This window comes from Monopterus albus, unplaced genomic scaffold, assembly GCF_001952655.1.
Source record: "Monopterus albus unplaced genomic scaffold, M_albus_1.0 scaffold131.1, whole genome shotgun sequence".
NCBI classification, from domain to species: Eukaryota; Metazoa; Chordata; class Actinopteri; order Synbranchiformes; family Synbranchidae; genus Monopterus; species Monopterus albus.
The window spans coordinates 990,958-1,014,459 of NW_018128011.1; the positions used below are offsets into that span (position 1 = coordinate 990,958).

Below are 23,502 nucleotides of genomic sequence, written 5' to 3' on the forward strand. Positions count from 1 at the left end.
AGCTGATTACTGGATGATCATTTGCTTGTGCAAACAGTGTCGAGCCTTTATGAAAATGTTGAGGAAATGTTCTGAGGAGCAGGGAGTGAAACCATCCACAGGTGAGGCCCTGTGTGTATTTGAATGTCTGCTGATGTTACTGTTATATACTAGCATGCAAATCGAGTTTTGTTGGCAGCAGTACAAATGCTCCCCTCTTCCCTCCTGAAGACTTTCACCATGTTGGCCTTCATTTGTTGGTTCCTTTTGACCTTTTCCCACCTCACGCTTTTAAAAAGCCTGAAGAATGCTCACTGTTGCCGGAACATGCGATGTACTGAGAGCAAGGGAGGACAGAAATGTGAGCAAAACAGTTGATTGGAGCAGGCAGCAAGGACCCTCCCTCACTCTTAAACCTGTTTCTGCTCTTACAAATTCATTCCTGCGTTCTCAAAGTCTGATTTGCAAACTGAGGAGCACTCGAAATGCGGTTAGAATGCCCCAAAACATTATGGCGGGGATCTGCTTTCATAAAAGTACTGTATCTCTGAACAGCCACAATAGTCCAGATGAGAAAATAGAGGAGCTGATAAAAAGTCTCCTCCAGTTACTACTGTGCAGTCAAAGCAGTGAGTCCAATGAGCAGCAGCGAATGTTACAGCAATCGTTTTGCAGGCTTGTTGCTCCAGGGTTTTGCCTCTCATGTTATACAAAGGTGGTTGTTGGAGCAGTGACCTGAAAGGAATACCTGCAGACACTGGTCAGGGCTAGAAAGGTCAAGGCTGCATTTTTGGGTTTAAAAACAAAGCACAGAGCTCTATGTGGTGAAAATGAAATTACAGCACCTATCAAAGGTCTCTAAAGGAAACCTGGTGATTTTACATAAAGACTTTTTACACATTTCTAGTTTATGACAATAATATGGAAAATAATGTGGGTGCAGTTTGGGGTTGGTGCTCAGGGCATGTGGACAGAAGACTGAACCCCCAACCATGTAATTAATGATTTACAGGGCAGTGGTGGTGGCAGACAGGTGACAAAGCAACCCCTGCCCCTCTCTCATCAGCACCACTGTGGTGCCCTTGGGCAAGGCCTTTAACCCCAACTGTGTGCGGCTGTACTGGGCAGCTTCCAGGTGTAAATGTGCTCCCACCCTGGGCAAATTAAAGGTGAAAATTTAAACTGCTGAATGTTTCATTGGGACTCTACAAAGTGTAATGTGTAGCTTCAGCTCACAGTTAGTGAAGCTTTGTAATTGGGTGTTTGTTAGTGAAATGCACCTTGGAAGTCGTAGTTGACATCAGCTAACACTCTTCGGTCCTCCTCTCCATTGACGACCTTTTCCAGCACACATAGTTCACTCTTCAGCTGTCTGACCTATAGCTGCTGCAGTGTACCATGGTATATTGGACAGTTTTCACTGTCCACATAAAGGATGTCTCTGTGATTGTGACCCTGTAGAGCTGGAACACAGCGGCTCTTGTTGCTTTGGCCTTCGTCTGTTATGAGTAAATCTGTGTGGGAAGATTAGCGGTTTGATTCCCGGCTTCTCCAGTCCACATGTCGAAGTGTCCTTGAGCAAGACACTGAAGCCCCATTTGCTCCCGGTGTTGACACCGGTGCGTGAATGTGTGAGTGTTTGGGAGTGCGAATGGCCAGATAGTGTGAAAGCGCTTTGAGTGTGCTGCAATGCATAGAACAGCACTATACAATACAAACAGTCCAGTATAATTATAAAACCCCATTGACCTATGGTGGAAAATTCAAAAGCTACCCAGCAGTAATGCAAATAAAATTTATATAAGCCAGTTAAAACTAGCCCCACTTTACCAGCTGCAACATTAAATGTGATGTACACTATACTTCATCGGTAATTATAATATGATAAACAGGAATGTGAAATGTGCCATTCTGCGTAACAAGTACTTTTACTTTTAGTACTTTAAGTATGTTTTAATGCTAATACTTTTGTATTACTTTTATTTAAATAACATTTTGAATGCAGGACTTTTACTTGTAACAGACAGACATACTGTTGTATTGATACGGTTACTTAAGTAAATGATCCGAGTACTACTTCTACCCATGACACTGATAGCCCCCAGTAAATGTGCACTCCACTGTAACAGGTCAGAAATAAACGACTTGACTTTCCAGACTCTGAGCACTAAACCTTTCCGCCCTGCAATGTTCTCACAGGCTGGTTTTCCTCTCAGTAGCACAGGTTTATGACCCTGCTCCGTGTATCATTGCTGTCAGAGTCAGAGTCTGGCTCTCTGACATTTATCTGCTTAGCATATTGTAACGTCCCTTCTCCAAGAATTACAAACTGCATTGACTCCACTTTCAACCACATTGCACTAAAAATAAGGCAAAAGGACTAAAATGTTGTAGGTTTTTTGTTGTTTTTCTTCAGGCTGAGGTATATGAGAGCATGGATGTGATCCACTACATGGACTTAACAATGTGCTGATATTGTTTAAACCATAAAAATAGGAAAGTGTGTTTGGCTTTGGAGGCTGCAGTCAACAACCGGAACATTCCTTAGACATACTGAGCTTTTTTCGGACTGGCTAAATGTTTCCTCTCCCTCCTCATTCTTTGAAAATGTCAGACTGTGTGGCTCGTGGCAATGCAGCTGTCCATATAAGGGAATGTGAGCGTGCTCACATCATGCAGGTTTGGAATGATGGAAAGGGAATGATTGCGTTAGAGCTCACAGTTCAGTACAGTGGCATAGTTAGTTTATTCACTGTTTGCTTTTGTATCAAATTATACGTCACAGGGCTGGTAAATAAATAAACTGGTCAAACATAGCATGTTTTGGTCCTTATATCATTTTTGTTGCCCCCAAACCCCCCCATGTTTATTGTAATAATTCCCAGATTTTTCCAGGGGCCCCTGATGTCTTCAGGCTCTGAAACATTGAAATATGCCATTAGTCAGCTGTCTCATAACCACAGCGGTGAGTCATCCAGTGGGCGAGGTCTGCGTGGCATCTGCTGACCTCTCGTCTCTGTTGATTTTATCAGACTGTGAACAGTTGCACGCAGTTCTCTCATTGGACCTCCCCAAGTTGTCTGACACACCTCTGCTGGTATTTCCCCCTGGCCCGGTGCTGTTCCTGCCTCGCCTCCCCCCTCTCAGGCCTGCTCTGGTCTCTCTCACTCCACCTCTGCTTCACAGAGCTACTGGCTGAGCATCAGCTCCATGAACAAAAAACACACATTGGCTACATAACACAGCGTCGAAGCTGATCCCTCCTCTGTGGTGACTTCAGAGAGGTTGGCACCCTCAACATCACCACCACTGCCTGTCCCATCTCCTGCCTCTAAGCCACCACTGAGACATTATTAGGTCATTTCTTTTGGCCAAGCTGCCCTCCTCCACTCATAGTACAGTGTCAGACAGAAACGGGAGAATTGAACGGCAGTGTCTCCTCCTCAGGACCAACAGCTGCTCTTTTCAGTCAACGTGAGAGGTAAACAGGAAGGGAACCAAACGACTGAGACCATGTGTTGTTCTCAAATGTTTCCTTGAACCAAGGGGCACGAAATGGCTGGACTCTTTGTTAAGATATACTGTTGCAGAAACTTTGCATTTACTCCAGTTTGAACAGTTTGAAGTCCAAATGTGATGACATGAAACCCTCCACCCCCTCCACCTTCAGTGGTGATTTTAACTTGTCTGGTTTGGGCTGCCAAGGGGCGAGAATGATAAAGATATCGGCAGTAATAAGACACTAGTGTCTCTTTTCACACTAGGACAAGCTATGTTTGTTTTGTGGTCATTTTGCATCTCTGTTGTCATTCTCTTAGTAGTTGGTTTGCATCTTTATGCCTCTGTGCCAGGGACAGCCACAACTGGAGGCATTATGATATCAGTTTGTGTGTCCATCTGGCCCACTTATGAACATGATATGACAGGCACACCTTGAGGGAATTTCTTCAAATTTGGCACGAAGAGGAACTGATTAGATTTTAGTGGTCAAAGGTCAAGGACAGTGCCCTCTCATCTGTCTCTTTCCTGTAAATTTGCCTGGTTGGTGGAGACATACCACAGGTGAAGTGGTAACTCTAGATTTTTGATTTACTTACAACTGTTTGTGGACTAATTTGGTCTTTTTGGGGATATTTTGTGGCTGTTTGTTTTTGTCGATATTTTTGTCTCTTCGTAGTCGTCTGTTGTGGTAATTTTGCAATGTGTTGTATCTCTGTGGATCTTTCACAGCTCTGTGAGGACATTTTGCCTCTCTTTCCAGATGTTGCCCATCTCTTTGAGAACATTTTGCATCTGGTTATCTGCTCTTGTAGCAGAATGGAGCTCTGCTGTCAGTTACCCACAGAGAGGTTTTATGATTTAATATCATGTCACTGTGCTCCACTGTCATTACAGGTACAGTACATTCATACTGTACATTCATATAACCAAATATCCTAATTTTAGATGTGTAGTTTTATTCAAATGTATTGAAAGATATTGTACTTTCATAATTTGTCACAGTGTGTCAGAATATATCATTTTTCTCAAACTGATTTGACACATTTGTTTTGATCCGTCTCCTAGCTGATGTGCTATAAACTGGTCTTAGACTCATCTTAAGTGGTCTTTACTGCCGCCCTGCATGCACGTTGTGTCTCCACACACTGCGGCTCACAGCCACAGTCTAGTAGACCTGGGTACCATCTATATCCAATAGATTTTCAAATCTGATTCTGCTCATTGATTGTTTCTCACATGGCAGCAATAAATTAAAATGTGTATTTTGAGGAGATTCAGGTTTCTATAAGCTCAGATGGTACAGTATGCACGTGTGGTGATACGCTTATAACCGACAAAGTTGAGATCCACTATAGAATATCCAGATTTTTACAGGTGCCATTGTTTCTGAGCAAAATCCTGGTTCCTACACTAAATATTTGGAAATAGTTCCAAGTCATAACCTGGTCTCAACCATGCTTCTTTTATTTTACAGTGGGGAGATTAACAATGAGTAAACCTGCATGTATTTGCAGGTGCTGTAACAAACTGACTTTGAAGTAAACACTGTCTGTCTGTGTACCTGCTGCCTGCTTTTGCAGCTCTGTGCAGAAGACAGTCCTGCAGACGTTTCCCTGGAGGCTGACAGGCTCAGAGCACAGAATGGAAGTTTGTGTTTTATAAATTGAGGTGGTGTCAGAGAGCTGAAGTGGAGACTGGGCAGAGAGCAAAGGGAACAATGAGTCTGTGTTCACACAGAGAAACAGTCTCTGCCTCAGCAGCAGAGTGTTTCACCAGACTTCTTGCCCCCGCCTAGTGTGGCAGAGTGAATGTCACTTTGTGGTGTGACTGCTGTGATCATTGATTGTGATCACATGATGAAAAAAGCCTAAAAATCTGTTACCAAGCCTACCCACCACCTTTCTGTGGCGCATGCCTCAATGCACTGTTATAACGCAGGAGAAACCTTCTGTCCCCTCCTCTCTGCTGTGGACAAACAGCTCACTGATTTCACGTTGGCCGCCTCAGGCTCGTCACCAACTGGAGCCGCTTCGTCTTTCGTCTATGCTCAGGTAGTTTACTAAATTCCCCGCATGCCAAGAGACCTAATGCCCTTCATCTGCACTCTGTTACAGAGCGAGAATGAGTGAAGCACTCAGTGTAAAGTTACAGATTGGGTTTTATTTACCAGGAACAGCTCTCAGAGGTCGTAAAGGGCAGGATCACTGGGCTCATTTTGAACAGGACCCATAGAGCTTTAAAATTACATTTGACTTCTTTTTAGTTATTTGTGTTGGTTTTTAAATATTTCGGTTTGATGTCATGGCACCAATTGTTGTTCCTAGTTTAATTTCTTGATAATATCATATGAAATCAGTTGTATGCTGTACTGTTTTCTATAATCTTGATTTTGTATGAAAATCTTGATGTATCTCATAATTTTGATATAGTCATTTAAAATCTTAGGTCAGTATCTTAGACTCTAAGGTTGGTAACTCAATCTTTATGTAGTATTAATTATGTTTTAGCATTCTGTAATCATGATTTAGTATTTTATATTCTACATTTAGCATTCTATAATCTTGGCTCAGTATCCCATAGTTCTGGTGAGTATCTACTTATCTTGATTTATTATCCTATAATTTTACTGTTGTCTCATAATCTTGATTTAGAATGTCCTAATCTTGATTCAGCATCACATAATCTTCATTAGGTATCTCAATTTTACTTTAGTATCTTATTCTATGATATTGCTTTCTCACGTGAAACAATAAAACTCAGTCTTGATTTAATATCTAGAAATTTTAAACTCATCTCATGCTTTTGACTTACCATAGTTTTTTTTGTTTTGAATGGGCGCCTGTAGGCTCCACTGCGGCTTTGTTGATTCATTCCCCAGATTTGATCACGGTCATTGCCTGAAATTACCATCAATGATCTCATATTGGGTTTACTCGCCCAACAAACACATTTGTCCAATTTAGGGCAGCAGTAGAATCAGGACCTTGGTTTCAGCTAAGAATACAGTTTATTGTCCTCTTGACTCATGAAGTGAGTTAATGGTCCTGCTTTTAGCAGCGTGACGCTGTACACTTTGTTACAGCAGCTGGCTTTTTAGTGCAGAGGTTATTGTGGTGTTTCATAACTCAGGAATTCAGAGGCAGTGGTTGGGACTAGTGTTTAAATGGATGCCGTTCCAGTTTGATGGTGTGAGGGAAGGCTGCTGTGGGATTAATAGACCAGGCGGGTGGCAGGCAGGACTGCAAGATTAGTTTAATACCACCAAGCCGGATGCATTTCACTGTTGCACCCTGACGCCACCAGTTGTCACCATGGTGAGTCATCGGTAACAAAACTGGTCAAGGCTGGTTTTGACCGACGGGACCAGACTATACTCTCTTTTCTGAAAACATCTTTTTTATCTTAATTTTCTAGTATTAAATACTTTGTACACAATTTGTAAAAAAAAAACACACAAGATCTTTTTCTAAACTATAGTTGCTTCCAAATCAAAAGATATTATTTACATGTGCCTCAGTTTGTGCCAACTCAGCACTTCACAAAAGACAAGTGCATTTATAGGGACATGCAGAGAGGTCAGTCAATGAAACATACTGATGTGTGTGTGTGTGTGTGTGGTCAGGTGTCAGAGAAAGGACAGGTTGACTTACACCGAAGAGGGTTGTGTCTGTCCTGGTGTGAGCAGCAGGCAGCAGCTGAAACTCAACAAGGAGTTGCACTTGACAGTAGACATCTACACAACTGATATGCTACAGTACAGTCAGTCACTGTGGACAGAGATAATCCTTTTTTTATAACTGGAAAATGTTAGATTGAGCCCATCTCAAACAGTGTGACTGATTTTGTGTTTCTTTACGTGAAGAATGTGACCTAAAATAGAGAACTGAATATCTTTTTTACAGGACTGCCATGGCAGCAGGATCACATGGGAAATTTAAAACAAAAACAAAGAGTTTTCAAAACATACAAGCTTGAATCATGACTATTATAACTTATAGCTTTAAAAATTATTCTAAAGAAAATGGAACTTTGCTTTTAGCAGACGTAATGTGTTGTCAGCAGTTCCAGCCCAACCATGATGTTTGTCCAGGCCTTGTTCTTTGTATCTCTGCCTCTCTATGACCAGCTGTCCAATAAAAATGTAAAAAATAAAATAAAAAAAAGACTAAATATAATGTGTTAGAACCAGTAGAAGCATCAGGAACGTCTTTTAAGGCAGAGCACCCAGCTGTATTTCAGTGCAGGAGAAGCACACCCCCCTTTTTTCTCATGTATTGTATATACTATCTTTATACTTCTGTCTCTCAATATTAATTGTTTGTGAACCTTTTGCCTTTCTAGGCTGTTCCAGATTCAGTGTCGGCATCAGAACCTGTCCCAGAACCAGTAAAAGTACCTGAACCTGTCCCAGAACCAGTAAAAGTACCGGAACCAGCATCGGCACCAGAACCATTCCCAGAACCAGCATCAGTTTCCGAACCTGTCCAAGAACCAGCTGCGGTTCCAGAACCTGTTGCCGTGCCTGATCCAGAGCCAGTGGTCAAGTCTGAATCGGTGTCTGAAGCGGTCCTGCAGTCTGTGGAGAAGTCTTTATCTGAGCTGATCCCTGGTTCTGCAGAAGACAGCCTTCCCAACCCCGAACCTCTTGCACAGGCATCACATGAGGCTGAACCAGAAATTGTCCAGAGCAGTGGTAAGACTGTTGTACAGACAACATGCTGTTAGTTTAACCAGACCAGGTTTATACTCCACTCTCTTATCAGTCATATTTGACCTGTCTGAGGTTTTCACAATATATTACTAGACAGACTGGAAGAATCCTAAGCTGGTTTAAATCATATTTGCAGGAAAATAGCCATTTTGAGTTAACAGGAAATCATGGCAATTAAATGTGAAGTTACCCAAGGTCCACTGTGGGGCCTCTTTATTTCTGTGAGTAGTTTCACCAAAGATATTCTTTCCCAGATAGTTTCAGTTGAGAAATCTTTAGAGTCTAGAAAAACTAGGATGTCTGGTTCCAGTTTTTCAAATGCAGGGATTTATGCTTTTCCTATGTACAAAACTGCTTTTCTTTGGATTTTGCACCATTAATTATACAGAAAAAGACATTTGAAGACATCACCTTAGAATCTGGGGGAAAAGATTAATGCTTTAAGTGAGAAAATAAACAACAGATTAGTCCATAATGAAAATAATCTTTAGTGGTTGCTGGAGAAAATACTTGTTTTGTCTTACCTAACGTGTAATCACATCTCATGTTTTTTAATCAGTATATATCCACTGATTGAGAGCTTGAGGTGCAGCTGAAAAATCAAGGAAGTGAAGTTACAGTAAGATTATAGTACACTGCATATTATATTAGGGTAGGGAACTCAGAATATACTTAAAGATGGAGTGAAACATTGTTGGTTGTCTTTCATGGGATTTATTGACGGCGAGTGTTTCCAGGAAGCTGATACAAAATTGTCAATACAGAAACACTCATCTAAGGATAAGATAATGTTGTATGAATCCAACTGGATTTCTCTGCACTAAAAACATTTACTTTGTTGACACTCAATCTAATCTTTGGACAGAAAATTCCAGCTTTCTATAGCAGACAGATGTTGGCGACTGTCAACGGCAGACAAGTCATTTCCAGGAAAAGTCAGTGCAATACAGCTGTCAAGCTACTGTTTTCAATTCTCCTGAGGATACAGACACAGGTTTCATTCATTACACTACATGGAATGATGAGTGTACAGATTAGGCCTTGGAAAAAATCAAGTAAAAGTCAGTGCATTTGCAATATAATGTCTGCTATTTTCACCTAGCAGAAAATCCTGACCACAAGATTAACAACAGCCCAGGAAACCAGAAACACTCAAACAGAAAAGTCAGATGACCAGTCTTTACCACTTGTTTACAGTTATTTCATTGTCCTCCACTGGCAGGACTGTTAATAAGTCCAGCATGTAATGATTGTATGCGTGTATCGTATGAGTTGATCAGGTGGCATGCACAGAATTGGAGCAGCCATCTGCTTTTAGTTAGTCAGCTGCCATCCAGACTAACAATCTGCTTGATGTCCCTCCAAACTGCGACACAACAGATGGAAAAACAGGTGTATATGTTTGTTTGTGTGTGTGCTCTTGTACCTTTTAAATAGTGAGGATGAAAAAGTATTTTTTTGCTACAGAGTGAGGACGTTTGTTGAAAGTGAGGGCATTTTGGCCAGTCCTCACTTTGTCAAACATCTTTTTGAAGATTAAGACTTGGTTTTAGGGTTCAAGGTAGGATTAGGTTTAGTGATAGGTGTTAGGCACTTAGTTTTGATGGTTAGGTGTTAGAGTAAGGGGTTAGGGAGTGCATTATATCAATGAGTGTCCTTACAAAGATAGAAGTACAAGTGTTTGTGTTTGCATGTACACAGTATATAACCCATTTGCTCAATTTACACACAGTATGAAGTAATAGTATGTCCTAATAAACAAACGTGTCTGTGTGTATCCAGTAAGCCATCTTTATCATACATCAAGTTAAACAATTCACCACTTTGAAAAATGGTGAAATGCAGAGTGAGACCAGACCGACTCACTCAACTTTACCTTCTCAGACTCATCACAACCTACCGCTGCACGGTGTGACATAGTTTGACAAATTATGAAAAAAGTATTGTTCAAATCATCTACTCTAACCTCTGAATTTCTGCCTGTATGACCTATAAAACATAGCAGGGCATTTATTTTTTTAAACGATCATTTCCAAGAAATGTTCTTTTGTAAATAATTTAACCAGCAAGTTGTCAGCACATACCACCAATTTACATGTTCATAATTTTAGCATGTGCTGAATTATAGCATAGCACTTAAACATTCACCAAATGTGACAAACAGATGTGTTATGCAGTTTGCTAATGCACGACCACACACGAAGTAAAGTTTTAGTCAGTTATATGGTACATCATTATTGTATGCCAGCAATTTGAGTGGTAATGAATTATATGCTAACGCTTTCTGCTAAATACATTGTATTTTATACAAATATCAGTAAAACAGACTTGAGTAGCGTGGGGTCCTTTCTCTAGGCTTTTTTTTTTTAAATATATGACATTTGGCATCATACTATGACTCAACAAGGAGCACTTGACTGATGGACAGTAGATTTGTGATGTTAAGTCCTGATATAAACATGTGGGGACAGTTAGAAACATGTCGTCCTGCTGTGTGTCTCCTGTGTTGCAGATGCGACTGCAGCTGACGATACAGTGAAGTTCACTCCAGGAAAGAAACAGAGCAAGTATGAGACGCTGATGACCAAGGAGGAGATCGAGGAGGAGCAGAGGTCAGTTTCTCACCCCCAAACTCTTTATCCTGCCTTATCTACCTGCCTTCATGGTGCTGATGATACTGGATACATATGTCTTTGCATGCTAATACAAGCACACACACATATTTCTTGCTTTCTGCCTTTTTACCCTGTTTTATTTAGCTTCATCCTTGTATGAAAACAGAGGGAAGCTAGTCTGAGAGAGCAGCTAAAGCTTCAATCCTGGAGAGTAGCAAGCTGCGCTACGCACTTTATACACTTTTTAATGCGCCGTTCAAGAGCCATTTTTGATTATGTCTCACACGGTTTCTGTAGATGTGATTCCTCTGTGCTTGACAAAGAGTAAACCTTGTGCTTTACAAAGCTCACATTGTAGGTCCCATGACACAGCCTCACATTGGAGACCAATAAAATGTTGGTGTCACCTGGATGCGTTCAGATTAGTCTCATAATTATCAGTGTCACTGATGATTAACCACAGTTTTGGAATTAAATTAACAATTAAACTTAACAAGATAAATAGAAATTTTTGTAAAATTATTAATGTTTAATTTTTGTTGTAATTATATTACAGTGATATTAATAAGACTAACTGAACAGTAATGTAATGAAGGTATTCTGGGTGCAGTGGTTTGCACTGTCGCCTCACAGAAAGAAGGTTTTGGGGTAGAGCCCGGGCCACCCCGGGGCCTTTCTCTGTGGAGTTTGCTTGTTCTCTCTGTGCCTGCGTGGGTTCTCTCCGGGTAGTCCAAAGACATGCAGCTTAGGTTGATCAGTGAATCTGGATTGTGTGTGGTGGTCTGTCTCTAAGTGTCAGCCCTGTGAGAAACCAGCGACCTGTCCGGGGTGGACCCCGCCTCTCACCCAGTGTCAGCTGGGATTGGCTCCAGCCCCTGCGACCCTCATTAGGATAGGAGGTATAGACAATGGATGGATGGACCTGGGCTTGACTTGAACACCGGGGACTGAAGACTTAACTCAGACACAAGTTTTAGTCAACGTGTGTGATAAGTGTGTGTGTGTGTATGTTAGGAGTATGGCTGCCTTTGTGCGAAACAAAGGACAAAGGAACCAAAATTGTGATCACCTAGATGACAGCCCACATGGACACCACCGCATGTGTGAGGGGGACAGTGGCAGCCCACATGTCTTCTGAGGCAACATGACAAACAGAGCAGGCAGAACAGAGACTGGTCCAAAGGCCTGACTCCAAAGATTCACTCTGCCTCTAGATTTACATGAACAGCAGACACCGTGTTCCATTCATGTGTCATCAACACACCCTCAGGCCTGTACTGCAGGTGACTAGAGCGAGGTGTTATATAATGCACCGTTACATATAGTGTCTGGTGTGGTGAGTCTGAGGCCTGGATTTGGGCAGAGTGAAAGGGAATCGGGCAAGTGAGGAGACTGAGGAGGAGAAATACAGAAGGCAGAGTTTATGTTTCTGGTTATGGCATTTGTCTTTTTCTTTTTTTCTTTTTTTTTTTGCTCAGTATGGGGAGTGAACATCTGCAGCCTTCTGATTGGGCCCCAGGAGCTCTAAAAATGTTTTCATGGTTTGGAAGCACTGCCTTGCTGTGCTTCTGTTGAGAATGTTACCAGAGGAGGGAAACTCCCTGCCCTCTGTCGAAATTGTTTCCATTCAGTCTGAGTTGTGTCTCAAGGCCAAACGACGTCACAGATGAATAACTATTTCTCCAGCAGAGGGATGGAGTTTGATGCTGAACTCCATCCAACTTCCTCATTCCATCTTCTCTCGCTAAGTTGCTGTAAAGACTGTCCTCAGCACCTGCGGATGATCCCCTTCCCACCCTAACATTCGGTTTTTGAATTTCAGTCGCACACACAGCATGATGTTGCCCTCCATGAGCTCCACATTGACTTGTGCACAACAGATATAGACCTTTTACCTCATGGTCACAAAAGATAACTTGTATAATGCAAGTTACAGCTTGTGTGCTTTACATGACGTTATCTTGTGTAGAAAATGGGTCTAGTACAAAAGATAATAGCAAATCAAATAACTAAATCAATCTTTTGCACAGATAATATTAAACTTCATGCATAAGATTTGGATTTTTTGCATCTTGTGTGCAAGATTATATATCATTTAGGATTTTGGGACACTATAGTCAATACTTTTTAATAAATTAAATTTGAAACAAGGTTTTTCAAAAGAACCTGGTTTAACCTTTTCATGCATGAATTATGAAAGCCAGAATTTTTTCCTCAGTATTTTTATTACGCTTTGGGCATAAAAAGAAAAAAACTGAACATGCATTTTTCTAATTTAAACGATACCCAACCCCTCCCTCAACTTCAACACATCCGCCTGTCTTGTCCCTTCCCCTGAACATCCAGGCATGACGCCCCCTATTTTTGTGGATAATTTACATATTCTGCCACAAATGTGTCAACAACAAATGTTTGTGTCTTTGTGCAAGTCAGCAGAGTCTCACTGCCTCCACCTTTATCTTTCCAGGATAGAACTTACATCAGATTTTACCTCTCTATAATCATCCTGAGCAGACACACACTGTGTTAGGAAGGAGATGGTAAGGTGATGTTTCTATTTAATATAACCTCTCCAAAGCCCAAACCTCACTCAGTTAAACTTTGCAACCTGGAACTAGACATAACAATAGAAATTCTGTTCAGTATTTAATAATAACCACACTTCCCTCATGACCTGTAACCATGTTCTGAAGTTACACAAGCACCAACAGAAAAATACTAATCATGTTTTTTTAGGCTGGAGTGGAAACTGTGCTGCAAATATGAGAGTTCATGGTTAAACACAACATTTACTGTAGTGTAAAGTATTCAAGTGGGGCGCTAATTTAAATACCACAACGTTCTGACAGCATTTCCACAAATAGCCACATTGATAATTGAGAATATTGGCAATGGAAGTATCTGCTGATAAAAAAAAAAAAAGAAAAAATAACCCATAAGCAATCAGCTTCAGATAACCTACAGTGATGACTGATTAATCAATAATGATGATTTGTCCTCCCTGCAACGTGTTCGCTGACACCCCCTCCCTTCAGACCTCATGAATCCTCCTTTAACTGGAGCCAGGTCCAGATGTTCAGTGCTGGTTAAAGGGGTCACGTGGCCCAGCTGTTCACACAGTGACACCCAGCTGTTACACTGCTGCGCATGGCTTCAGATCCTGCATTATCCTCTTATTATTGAGCTCCTTAACAGGAAACACAACAAACCAACATGTGTGAGTTCATCCTACTACAAACTAGTTTACAATGGATATAAGAGGCCTGAGATGCAGGGAAACAGCCAATGTGGGTCATGTGTGCTCAGAGGGGACAAAGCATCTATAGAGGAAACACAAAAGACCCTGCAGGAACCTTCACCGGGCTTTTATAGGAAACACAAAGGACATGTTCTCAATGTCAGTACTGATATCAGTGGGAATACACTCACTGTTTGAAATGAGAAAGCAAATAAACCAGTCAGTAAGAAACTAATGATATTTTAAAGACAGGGACAGTAATACAATAAAATACAATGCAACAAGAAATTCTACATGTTTGATGTTTAGCGTGTGTTGACTGTGTCAGAGAGGATTTGCCACTGTACTGGCACACAACACAGGTATATAACAATCCTAGATGAAAAGCTGCAGAAAAACAGAAGACGGCTGTAATAAATAGAACCAAGTATAACATTTAATGTGCAAAATTGTATTAAGATTCAACTATAGGGTGCTTTTTGAGACCGGGTTTTATTTTATTGTAATATACTGAATTCATGTCATTTGTAAATCAGAGACAGGGGAGTCATGTTTCAATCTCAGTAGGTGAATCAGCTGCCACATTTTTAGCAGTTTGATTCAGTGGGTGTGGAATTTTATATCGGCACAGCTCTGATTTTAGGAGCCGCCCATCAAACTCTTATCAGCTTTATACCACACTGTGTTTGTACAGACTCAGCATGTGAACCGCTGAAAGTCACCCAGTGCTGCGAGTGTACGAGACATCATCAGTCGGGATGTTTAAGGGTGTTGATTTCTATTTCTCTTTATTACTATTAGCAGGTAACAGCTGAATAAAGCCAGAGTCTGTTAAACTAGGAACACTGCTTGTTGCCTATGTTCGCCATCTACAGGCCAAACACAGTTAATACACATGAAAAACACCCCCGAGTGCGTCTCCAGTTACTGTCTGATTAAGCCTTTGCTCAAGTTGAATTTATGCTGGGGATTATGGAATGTGGTGATCTGTACCCACACCAGCTGAATGTGATTTAATGCACCGACTCCATCCAGCAGCTCTCTGCCAGTCTCATGCCGCTGCGCTTCTGGTGGTGGTTTCCTGTCACTGTGGCCTGAGCTTTCACTTCTTTAGTTTATTTATTCATTCCAGTCTTGGCCACATCGGCCAGCTTCTGTCCAGCTGTGCTGCTCGGCTTGCTAACCCTGCATGCTGCCTGCTAACGCCACAGCTAATGGTGAGTGCCGTCTATCACACTTGAACTCTTTTAGTGGAACACACCGGAGTGGTTTAAGGAGGTTTGTCAAATAAACTGTGAGTTAATGAAATCACAGATGCAAATGTTTTGTCAGTGGCTTCAGTGCTTTTACATACACTGACAGTGGAAATCAGCTCTTAGCATCAAACTGCAGAGTGACTAAATCTCCAATCAGAAGTCTAGGGTGGCTTCTACAGCAAAAGGCCTAAGAAGCAAAACATTAGTACAAACTCATAGTTTTTCTTTTCTGAATTTTAGTCAGAGAACTGTGTGTATAGAGATTCTAGACATTAAATCTGTCACTGAAGAAACAGAGGAACAAAATCAGGATTAAGAAAAGAGAGGCAGGCACATCCTCCCTGTCTCCAATGGAAGTTATGTCCTTGTGTTGTCATCATTTCACATGTGAGGTTTCTCTGACCAGATGTGTTCCACAAACCTTAAACGTGAATTTATAACCTCTGATCTGAGTAACTCAGCCCAGCATTTAAAGTGCCATATAAGCAAGTTTTAGTTCATTAACTACAAATCAGCAGTGGTGACTGATACAGTATGTGTTACTTTATAGCAATAACATAACATTAAAACTAAATCAGACTTGAAGTTGTTAGGTATTTTTAGTCAGATAGATATTGGATAGATACTTTATGTATTAGAAATGTTTAGTGGAGATAGGATGTCTAGTTAGACTGTTAAATGCTTAGTCATGCTTATGAGTTTCTACAGGGTACATCTGGTCAAGGATACTAGAGAGAAGAGTTGATGACTGTCAGCAGACAGGATGTTTAATATTATTATTATGACGTGTATAACTGTAGCTTTAGCCATAATATGTTCTTATGTTTAAGTCACGACATGTTACTAGAGGTCGTGAGAATGTTTTTAGCTACACACCACTTAACCAACAGACACACATTGATTTACCTCATGTTTTGACTACTGCTATGACCAGCTGCAAAGCTGGCAACAGAGACGTCTCGGTTGACGTTTCTGTGTAGTATGGGGCTAGCCCAACCGAAGGGATATAATGTATAGGCCTGGTGGGTTCAGGGTCTTTCATCTTACATCTGCCTGCGTGCAGTTTGGAGGTGCAAGATACCTGAGCATGTAATGTTGATGTTTACCTGTGTTCATGGAATAAATCAGCACTGTTTTGTAGTTACTTGGACTGTCTCGTCTCTCAGAGTCAGTATGGTAAAAAGTACCGGGTACAAGTTGATGATACAGATCTTAAGAACTTTTTGATTTGATTTTTATGCAGTAGCTCAGCAAACAGATGCCTGAAACAGAAAAAAAAGATGTACATTTCTAAAACATACTGTAACAGCATAGTTGGCAAACTGATTGTTGTGTTGTGCTGCTTAACAGATTTAAAATATATTTTCTGTTAGATTTTGAAAGTCAAAACTCATTTCTATATTGTTTCTCATATTTCAGAGCACCTGAATGACCAAGATAAGGCACCACTCTTCTTTTTGTCTTCTGTATTTTCTTGCAGCTGATACAGCTGTGAGAAAGACAACAAGGAGCACTAAACGATGAACCTGCAATGAAGATCAGACCTTCAACTGTGTGGCATGTGCTTGATTTTATTTTAGTTGGCTTTTTCTTGTAGTGGTGTCAGAGGTGCTTGTGAAAAGCAAACATCTTGGCACCAAAGTGCCTTCAGGAATCTCTGTTTTCTGGCTGTCTGCTTTATATGTTGAAGATGGAGAAAACGTTGAACGCTGAAAGGTTGAAGAGTTACACTGAGATAAAGTGTGTGACATTATTGAGGTTTCAGAGCTGAGAAAGAATTGTGTAACATTTTTTGTTAACAGACTTTAAAACCTATTAAACTCTGTGATCTAAATTCAGATTAAGTTTAACCTGTGTTTAGTCTGGTTTGTGCGTCTCAAACAGCAACCTAACAATAAACTCTCAGCATCTATGTCTGCTGAGTTTTCTTTTAGATCAACACGTTTATGCTGAAATTCGACCTAAAACCACAGAAGTAAACGCCCTCCCATCGTTAGTCGTTGTGTTTGGAGTTTGAATTCTTCTGAGTTTGGTTTAAATGTTTGACCTGCAATAAATATGTGGAACCGTGGAGATGTTTCTGTGTTTGTTCCAGCAGTAGGTTTTTGAGGCTTTTGTAAATTCTGGATTGTTAAAAGAGATGTTTAGCAAAAAACAAAACAAAAAAAACCCCACAGATATTTGTTGTTTTAGTACTGTCATTTTTATTTCATGTTTAACTCATACAGTGCTTCTTTTTGGAATGATTTCTTTTTGTACTGAATGTGTTTCCATGCGTGTTGAATTGGATACATGATTCACAAGCTCAGAGTGGAGAGAATAGAAAAAAGGGTTGTTCTGTTGGACAGTAGGGACGCCTGAGCTATTTGGCCTTTGGCATCAAAGCATAATGAAGAAAACACACTTACTGTGTTTGGTTATTTCAAACATTACGTCATGCGTGTACAAGGGGGTGCTACAGCTCGAAATCATATGCTGCTGCTGTCATGTTTCCAGACCACAGCTGAACTGTTTCTACATGCTACATGTCAGCAGCCCAGCACATTGTGAGTCCGTGTGTGTGTGTGTGTGTGTGTGCGTATGCGCTTGTGCGGGGGCGACTGACATCCCAGAGTGCAACAGGAGCAGCTGATGGCCATCTTTCTGCTGCTGAGGGAGAAGGGGAAGGTGACGGACGGAGATGTGGAGGAGCAGTCGAAGCTCTATTCTTCCTGAGGCGCGCTGACTGAGACGTCGTCTGTCCTCTCAGGGAGTTCCTCATCACTTCTGCTGCTCACATTTGACTCGTAGCTGCAGTGGATGGTTCCCACTGCAACGCTGACTAACAAAACTTTAATATAAACTACTGTAAGTTTACTTTTTAAATTTTAAATCTGTCCCTGTTGCAGTGAAATGTTTTATTTATGTATTTATTTAATTAGTCTTCGACATGCTGGAGAGGGTAGATACATTCAGATGGACTAAGTCTCATCTGTCTGGACAGCAGCTAGTGGACTAATACAACAGAGAGCCAAAGTCTCAACACCACTTAGTGTCTAGCAGTGGAGAACAAAGTACTTTATTTAAGTAAAAGTTGCAGTACCACACTGAAGAAATACTCAGTTACAAGAAAACACATTAAAAATCTTCCTTTTATGTAAAGTTTTAAAAGTATGCTCCAAGTCCCAAAAGTAAAAAGTACTTGTTATGCAGCATGGCCCATTTTGGAATAATACATTATATTTTTGGATTATAATTTGTTGTTGCATTAATGTGTACACTACTTTAATGTTGCAACAGGTAAAACTAATTTTAGTTACTTTAAATACTGCTGGGTAGTGTGTGAGTTTCAAAGATTATCACTAGAGTGAAAATATTTAGTATCACAGTTGATTTACCTTTTAAACCGTGCAGTTAGTTTGCTGAAGCAGTTTGCTTTTACAAACAACAACTGCAACAACATCATTCAAGCTCATTGGACCCAGGATTTAAAAAAAGATATCAACTATTTAGTTACATTTGTACTTTTGGGAAAATAAATGTGACATTTTTTTTCTTGAAACATAACAACCATTTCCTGCCTCTGGCTCTATTATTCTCTGTCATGGACTTAGACTTCGGAGGAATCTGTAGCATCTTTATTTAGCTCATGTTTTCTGGTAGTATCTTTTCCTTGCATCTTGGTCCCACTCATGTAAAATGTGAGGAGAGAGGAACTGAGGAAACACATTTTAACTGACATGAGACATTCTTTCCTCTGATCATTCATGTGAAGTGTCCAGTCACAAACTTATTTCCGATCCTCCAGTCAGCCTCCTCGCTCCACAGAGCAGAAATAGGTGCAACAGCGTGTCATTTATCATGGTGGACTGGAACAACTTCTGGGCTGAGTGGGGATCGAGGAACGATAAAATAAGGGAATTGGGATTCACCTACAGTTTAGGATGTTTCCACCAGGCTTCACAGGCCTTACAGAGAGTTGGAAGCACTCACATCCCATTACATCTGATTCTGGTTTAATAAAATCAAACCAAACTATTCGGCCTGCGAGTGATGTAACACTTGACTAGGCTATTCAACGCAGTATCAACCTTTTTACACAGAAGTATCACAGTGACATTTCAGTGCCTCAATCCAATTGGCAATAAAGGTGTGTGTCAATCCATAAAAGACTTGTGTGAATGATGCTCTCACATATCTTTGCTCATGGCTCCTCCAGCAGCCTCTTCGCTCCTCAGACTACACATTAGAGTCCTGGGACATCCTCGATCTTTGCTCAACCTGGAATCGGCCCCTAGAGGAGTGAGGAACTATCATATAAGAGACATGAGGCACAGCCACAGTCTCAGACTTAATTCACCTATATGCAAATGCAATATTAAGGATTATCCACAGCAGATGCTTCAGAACACTGAACCAGAGTTCATGGCGAGTCCATGCTTCAGAAGGCTTTCATTTGTCTATCAACCTGGCAATGAATGAGCCGGCTGCGGGGTTGACTTATCATGGCAGCAGGTGATTAGGGTTATTTGTTTTATTTCTTTGCCTGGTTCATTTGTTATTCACCCTTTTTAGCAGCTTTCACTTCATCTGAACTCACCTGACAGGAAAAATATGAAAGCAATGGAAGTCCATGTCAGCGATTAAAAAAGCTTCTGAGGGGAATAATGGGAACATCCTCCAAGAAATGTTTTTTCCTCCTGTTGGGAACCTTCAGTTTCATCATCTGTGCAATTTTATACAGACAATACAGAAACCTGACCACCAACAGGTAGGTGAACTGAAATCACCTGGTTGTGTTTGAGTGCAGGACCAATTCAGGTTGAATTTTCACTTGTTGCTCCAGGGTCAGTGGGGATCTTAATGTAAAACTAGTACAGGCAACTTATATGATATTACACTAATACACATTGTATACACTAGCTGGAAAAGGCTGTTGATCAGTGAAGTTATTGTAAAAGAAGTGATAAAAGGGTTTGGAAAGTTAGTTAAATGCACTGTAGGCTACTTAAAATAGTTTATTTCGGGTATTTGTGCACAGCCACTAATGTTCAAGTCCATGTGTTTGATGCAGGGCTTTAGCCAGAGTTTCAGTTCAAGTCACCGACCTTGAATTTTATTAGCAGAAAAGATTTTAATTTTAGACTGTAATGTATGTAATGACTAATTTTAGATTTTGGTTTTAATTTTTTGATGTAGCACCTAGTGCTCTTTGAGTTGGTAGGTGCTTTATAAATACATTTTATTATTATTATTATTATTACTTCACTCCCACTAATTTTCTCATGTGCATTATTTTCCTCACTTTGTTTAGCATTATGCATTGTAAAAACATGAGCTAGATCGATAAACTGACCAGGCTATTATCAGCTTATTGCAAATACAGTAGCCTATAGACTATCACTCTAATTCATATATTATCCTATTAGTGTTTCCAAGTAGCAAGATGCCACCCTACATTTGAGGTCATTTAGTAGTCATTTACTGATTTAGAGCTGTAACAAAATCATTTTTACACTCTAAAATATTCTGCTCAGTGTGTTCCTTGCTTACAGTTCTTTAAAAAACATCTCAGGGAGCCATAACATAATAGTTTATGTTATATGTCAGCCAATATAGGCCTACAGTATTTGTATTGTATTTTTTCAGCTCTCAAATATTGACATCAATATTACCAACTCAGTTTCACAGTACACTGTATTATGGCTATGTTGGCCCACAACGTGTCACGATAACTCATCAAATATTGTGACATTGCGCCATTATTCTGGATTGAAGACTGAAAAGCAGTTTAAAATATCTCTGGTTCTCTCATTTTGCTGTGAGACCAGGCTGATATAACCCAGGGATGACATGACCCTAAAAAACAGCCACAGCTGTAGTAAACAAGTGCTGCTGTAGCGGTATGATTATGTTGTGATGTCAGTGAGCAGGCAGCAGGTGGCAGCAGTGATACTCCAGGTGAAGATTAGGTGGACTGGGGAATCATGCCAGCAGCTCAACAAAAAGAAGAAAGTGTGAGTTTTCCAGCTGCTTTCGTTGCATCCAGCTGATAATCACCTTCACAATAGTGAAACTCATTCACTTTTTTAAGATAGAAAGCGTGTTAAAGGTCACTCAAAGCTAATTAAGGTTCTGCTGTGGTTTTTGTAGTAATTCATCAGCTTCCTTAAAAAAAGATGTTTTCTGTATGTGTGCTCTGTTTTACTGTATATCTATTTGTCTGCAGATAGAGGCTTCATGCTCTCTGAGGAAGGCTGTGAGGAATGATCCTGTCCTCAGAACGAAGTTCAGGCTCTCTGTGCCGGTCCTTCAGTGGGCAGGAAGTTTCTCCAGATCCGCTTGGGAGCAGCTGAAGAACCAGGCACCTCTGTACGGATGGAAGGGACTTCCTGTTAATGGTATGGTCCACAGCTCATTCGCCATATGTGGATAGCTGAGTTGTCCAGATCTGACTTGATTTTTTTGACATGAGTCTGGTTTTCTATTTTTTTTGGTTCTTCAAAACTGGAACTGTTGTCAAAACAATAAGACCCTAAACCCAAACCTGCAACAGTGCAGCTTATTGACTGTCAGTTGGACATCAACTTGCAAAACCTGAAAACATAGGCTAGTCAATTCACTCATAATAAAAGACCAATTAGATTCAGATTTTTAGTGCAAATACTGTCAGATTTCTACACATAACAATTTGTAGATTTGTGTACATATTTGCAGCTTCATCTACACATCTTATGCAGACTCCTGTACATATTCACAAATCTTAGTACACACATAGTATACATATACTGTAGTTTCAGAACACCTAGACCAGGGCCCTGATCTTTGACCTACAAACAGACATCATCATGTGATTTTTTTTTACACAGTGACAGAGACAGACTGATTTCTGATAGTTGTAGGTGAGTAACGGTTCTCTACTGTTCCTCTTTCCTCTGCAGTTGTTGGACTGACCTTGTCCCTCCTCAACAGCTCTCGTCTCTTTGGGTGTTCGCTGTGCTGTGGTGGGAAACTGAGGCATCCTCTGAGGATCCAAACAGGGGAAGAACATCGACAGCCATGACTTTGTCTTCAGGTGAGACTGAGGACACCTGAGTGGACAGCGTGACAGTCTTTTATCCTGCAGGGAATATCACTGCTAGCTTTTAGTCTCCATATTTAGCATTTATCAGGGGTTAAATCATGGTTTGTACCACTCTATAATGTACTATAAGCAGATACAAGGACATTTTAAGTTCTTTTTAATGTGCAGTATTTGCCCACACATACAACTTTTTAAAATATTATTACTGCTGTGCTTTAGTATATTGTCACTCATGACAACATAGTCATGAATATAGTTATGTTCTTGTAGTACTGCTGGGGACTACACATGGGAATGTGGTCATAAAAAAAATAGGTGATTAAATTCTGGAAAAAATGTCCCATATGTCCTTGGTCCTCCTCAGGGTGAATGGAGCCGTGATCAGAGTTTTTGAAGAGGATGCAGGGAGGAAGGTTTCCTTTTATGGTTTCTCTACAAACACAACTACAAATTATAATTTAATCCTCCTTAACATCAGGACATATGTCCTGTGTAGGTTTCAAGTTGTGGAATATACAGATTTATGTTTGTTTTATTCTTAATTTAGTTTTATTTGTTATGCTACATTTTGCACAATACAATGACAAATTCACCTGCAGTCATCTTGTGTGTACTTGTTTGTATGACTCTTATGAGCATATTTAATAAATTATACTTACAGCAGCAACAACAAGAACAATAATAGACTGTTGTGTTTTTGTCCTAATAAAATGTATTTGTATATAAATGTTTTGTCATTTTTTCCCCCGTTTTAGAATAAATATTTCAACGTATTAAGTATTTCTAATGCAATAATGGAGACATTCTATTTGCAATAACACTGAATCAAATGTTTCTCTATAAGGTGTTTCTGGTAGTTGCAACTTCACAGAGACTCACCAGCTCTGCAGCTCTACTTAACCTCTTAACTTCTTTTAGTTCTTGTTTTGGCTTTGCATCACAGTTCTTGTCTAGTTGTCTGTTAGCTCTAAGAGCCACTGTATGTACACTACCTACTCAGCAGCATCAGCAGGCAGACGCAGTTCATGACTAGCTGATGAGAGTCACTGATACGGTTAGTGATGCAACTTTCTGGGCTGCTTCAGAGTTTGTTTGTTTGTTTGTTTTTTTAAAGGCTGGCCTGCCATATTTAGCTTTTT

At 40.4% G+C, this 23,502-nt stretch overlaps 1 protein-coding gene across 6 annotated transcripts in view; it reads left to right on the top strand.

Moving 5' to 3' along the window:
- si:ch73-366l1.5 (FILIA-N KH-like domain-containing protein) overlaps positions 1 to 18,851 on the top strand; it is a 20,410-nt gene extending 1,559 nt beyond the window's left edge. The window contains exons 2-5 of one of the 6 annotated variants that reach the window (XM_020613186.1): positions 7,822 to 7,872; positions 7,903 to 8,173; positions 10,704 to 10,803; positions 17,913 to 18,851. In XM_020613186.1, coding sequence (XP_020468842.1) covers positions 7,822 to 7,872; positions 7,903 to 8,173; positions 10,704 to 10,803; positions 17,913 to 18,015 — 525 coding nt within the window. In that variant the 3' untranslated portion in view covers positions 18,016 to 18,851. Of the gene's footprint in view, positions 1 to 7,821; positions 8,174 to 10,703; positions 10,804 to 13,273; positions 13,347 to 16,719; positions 17,372 to 17,912 lie in introns of those variants that run through there. The other 5 variants (XM_020613187.1, XM_020613188.1, XM_020613185.1 and 2 more) reach the window with 5 other exon arrangements.
- Positions 18,852 to 23,502: the final 4,651 nt, after the last annotated feature.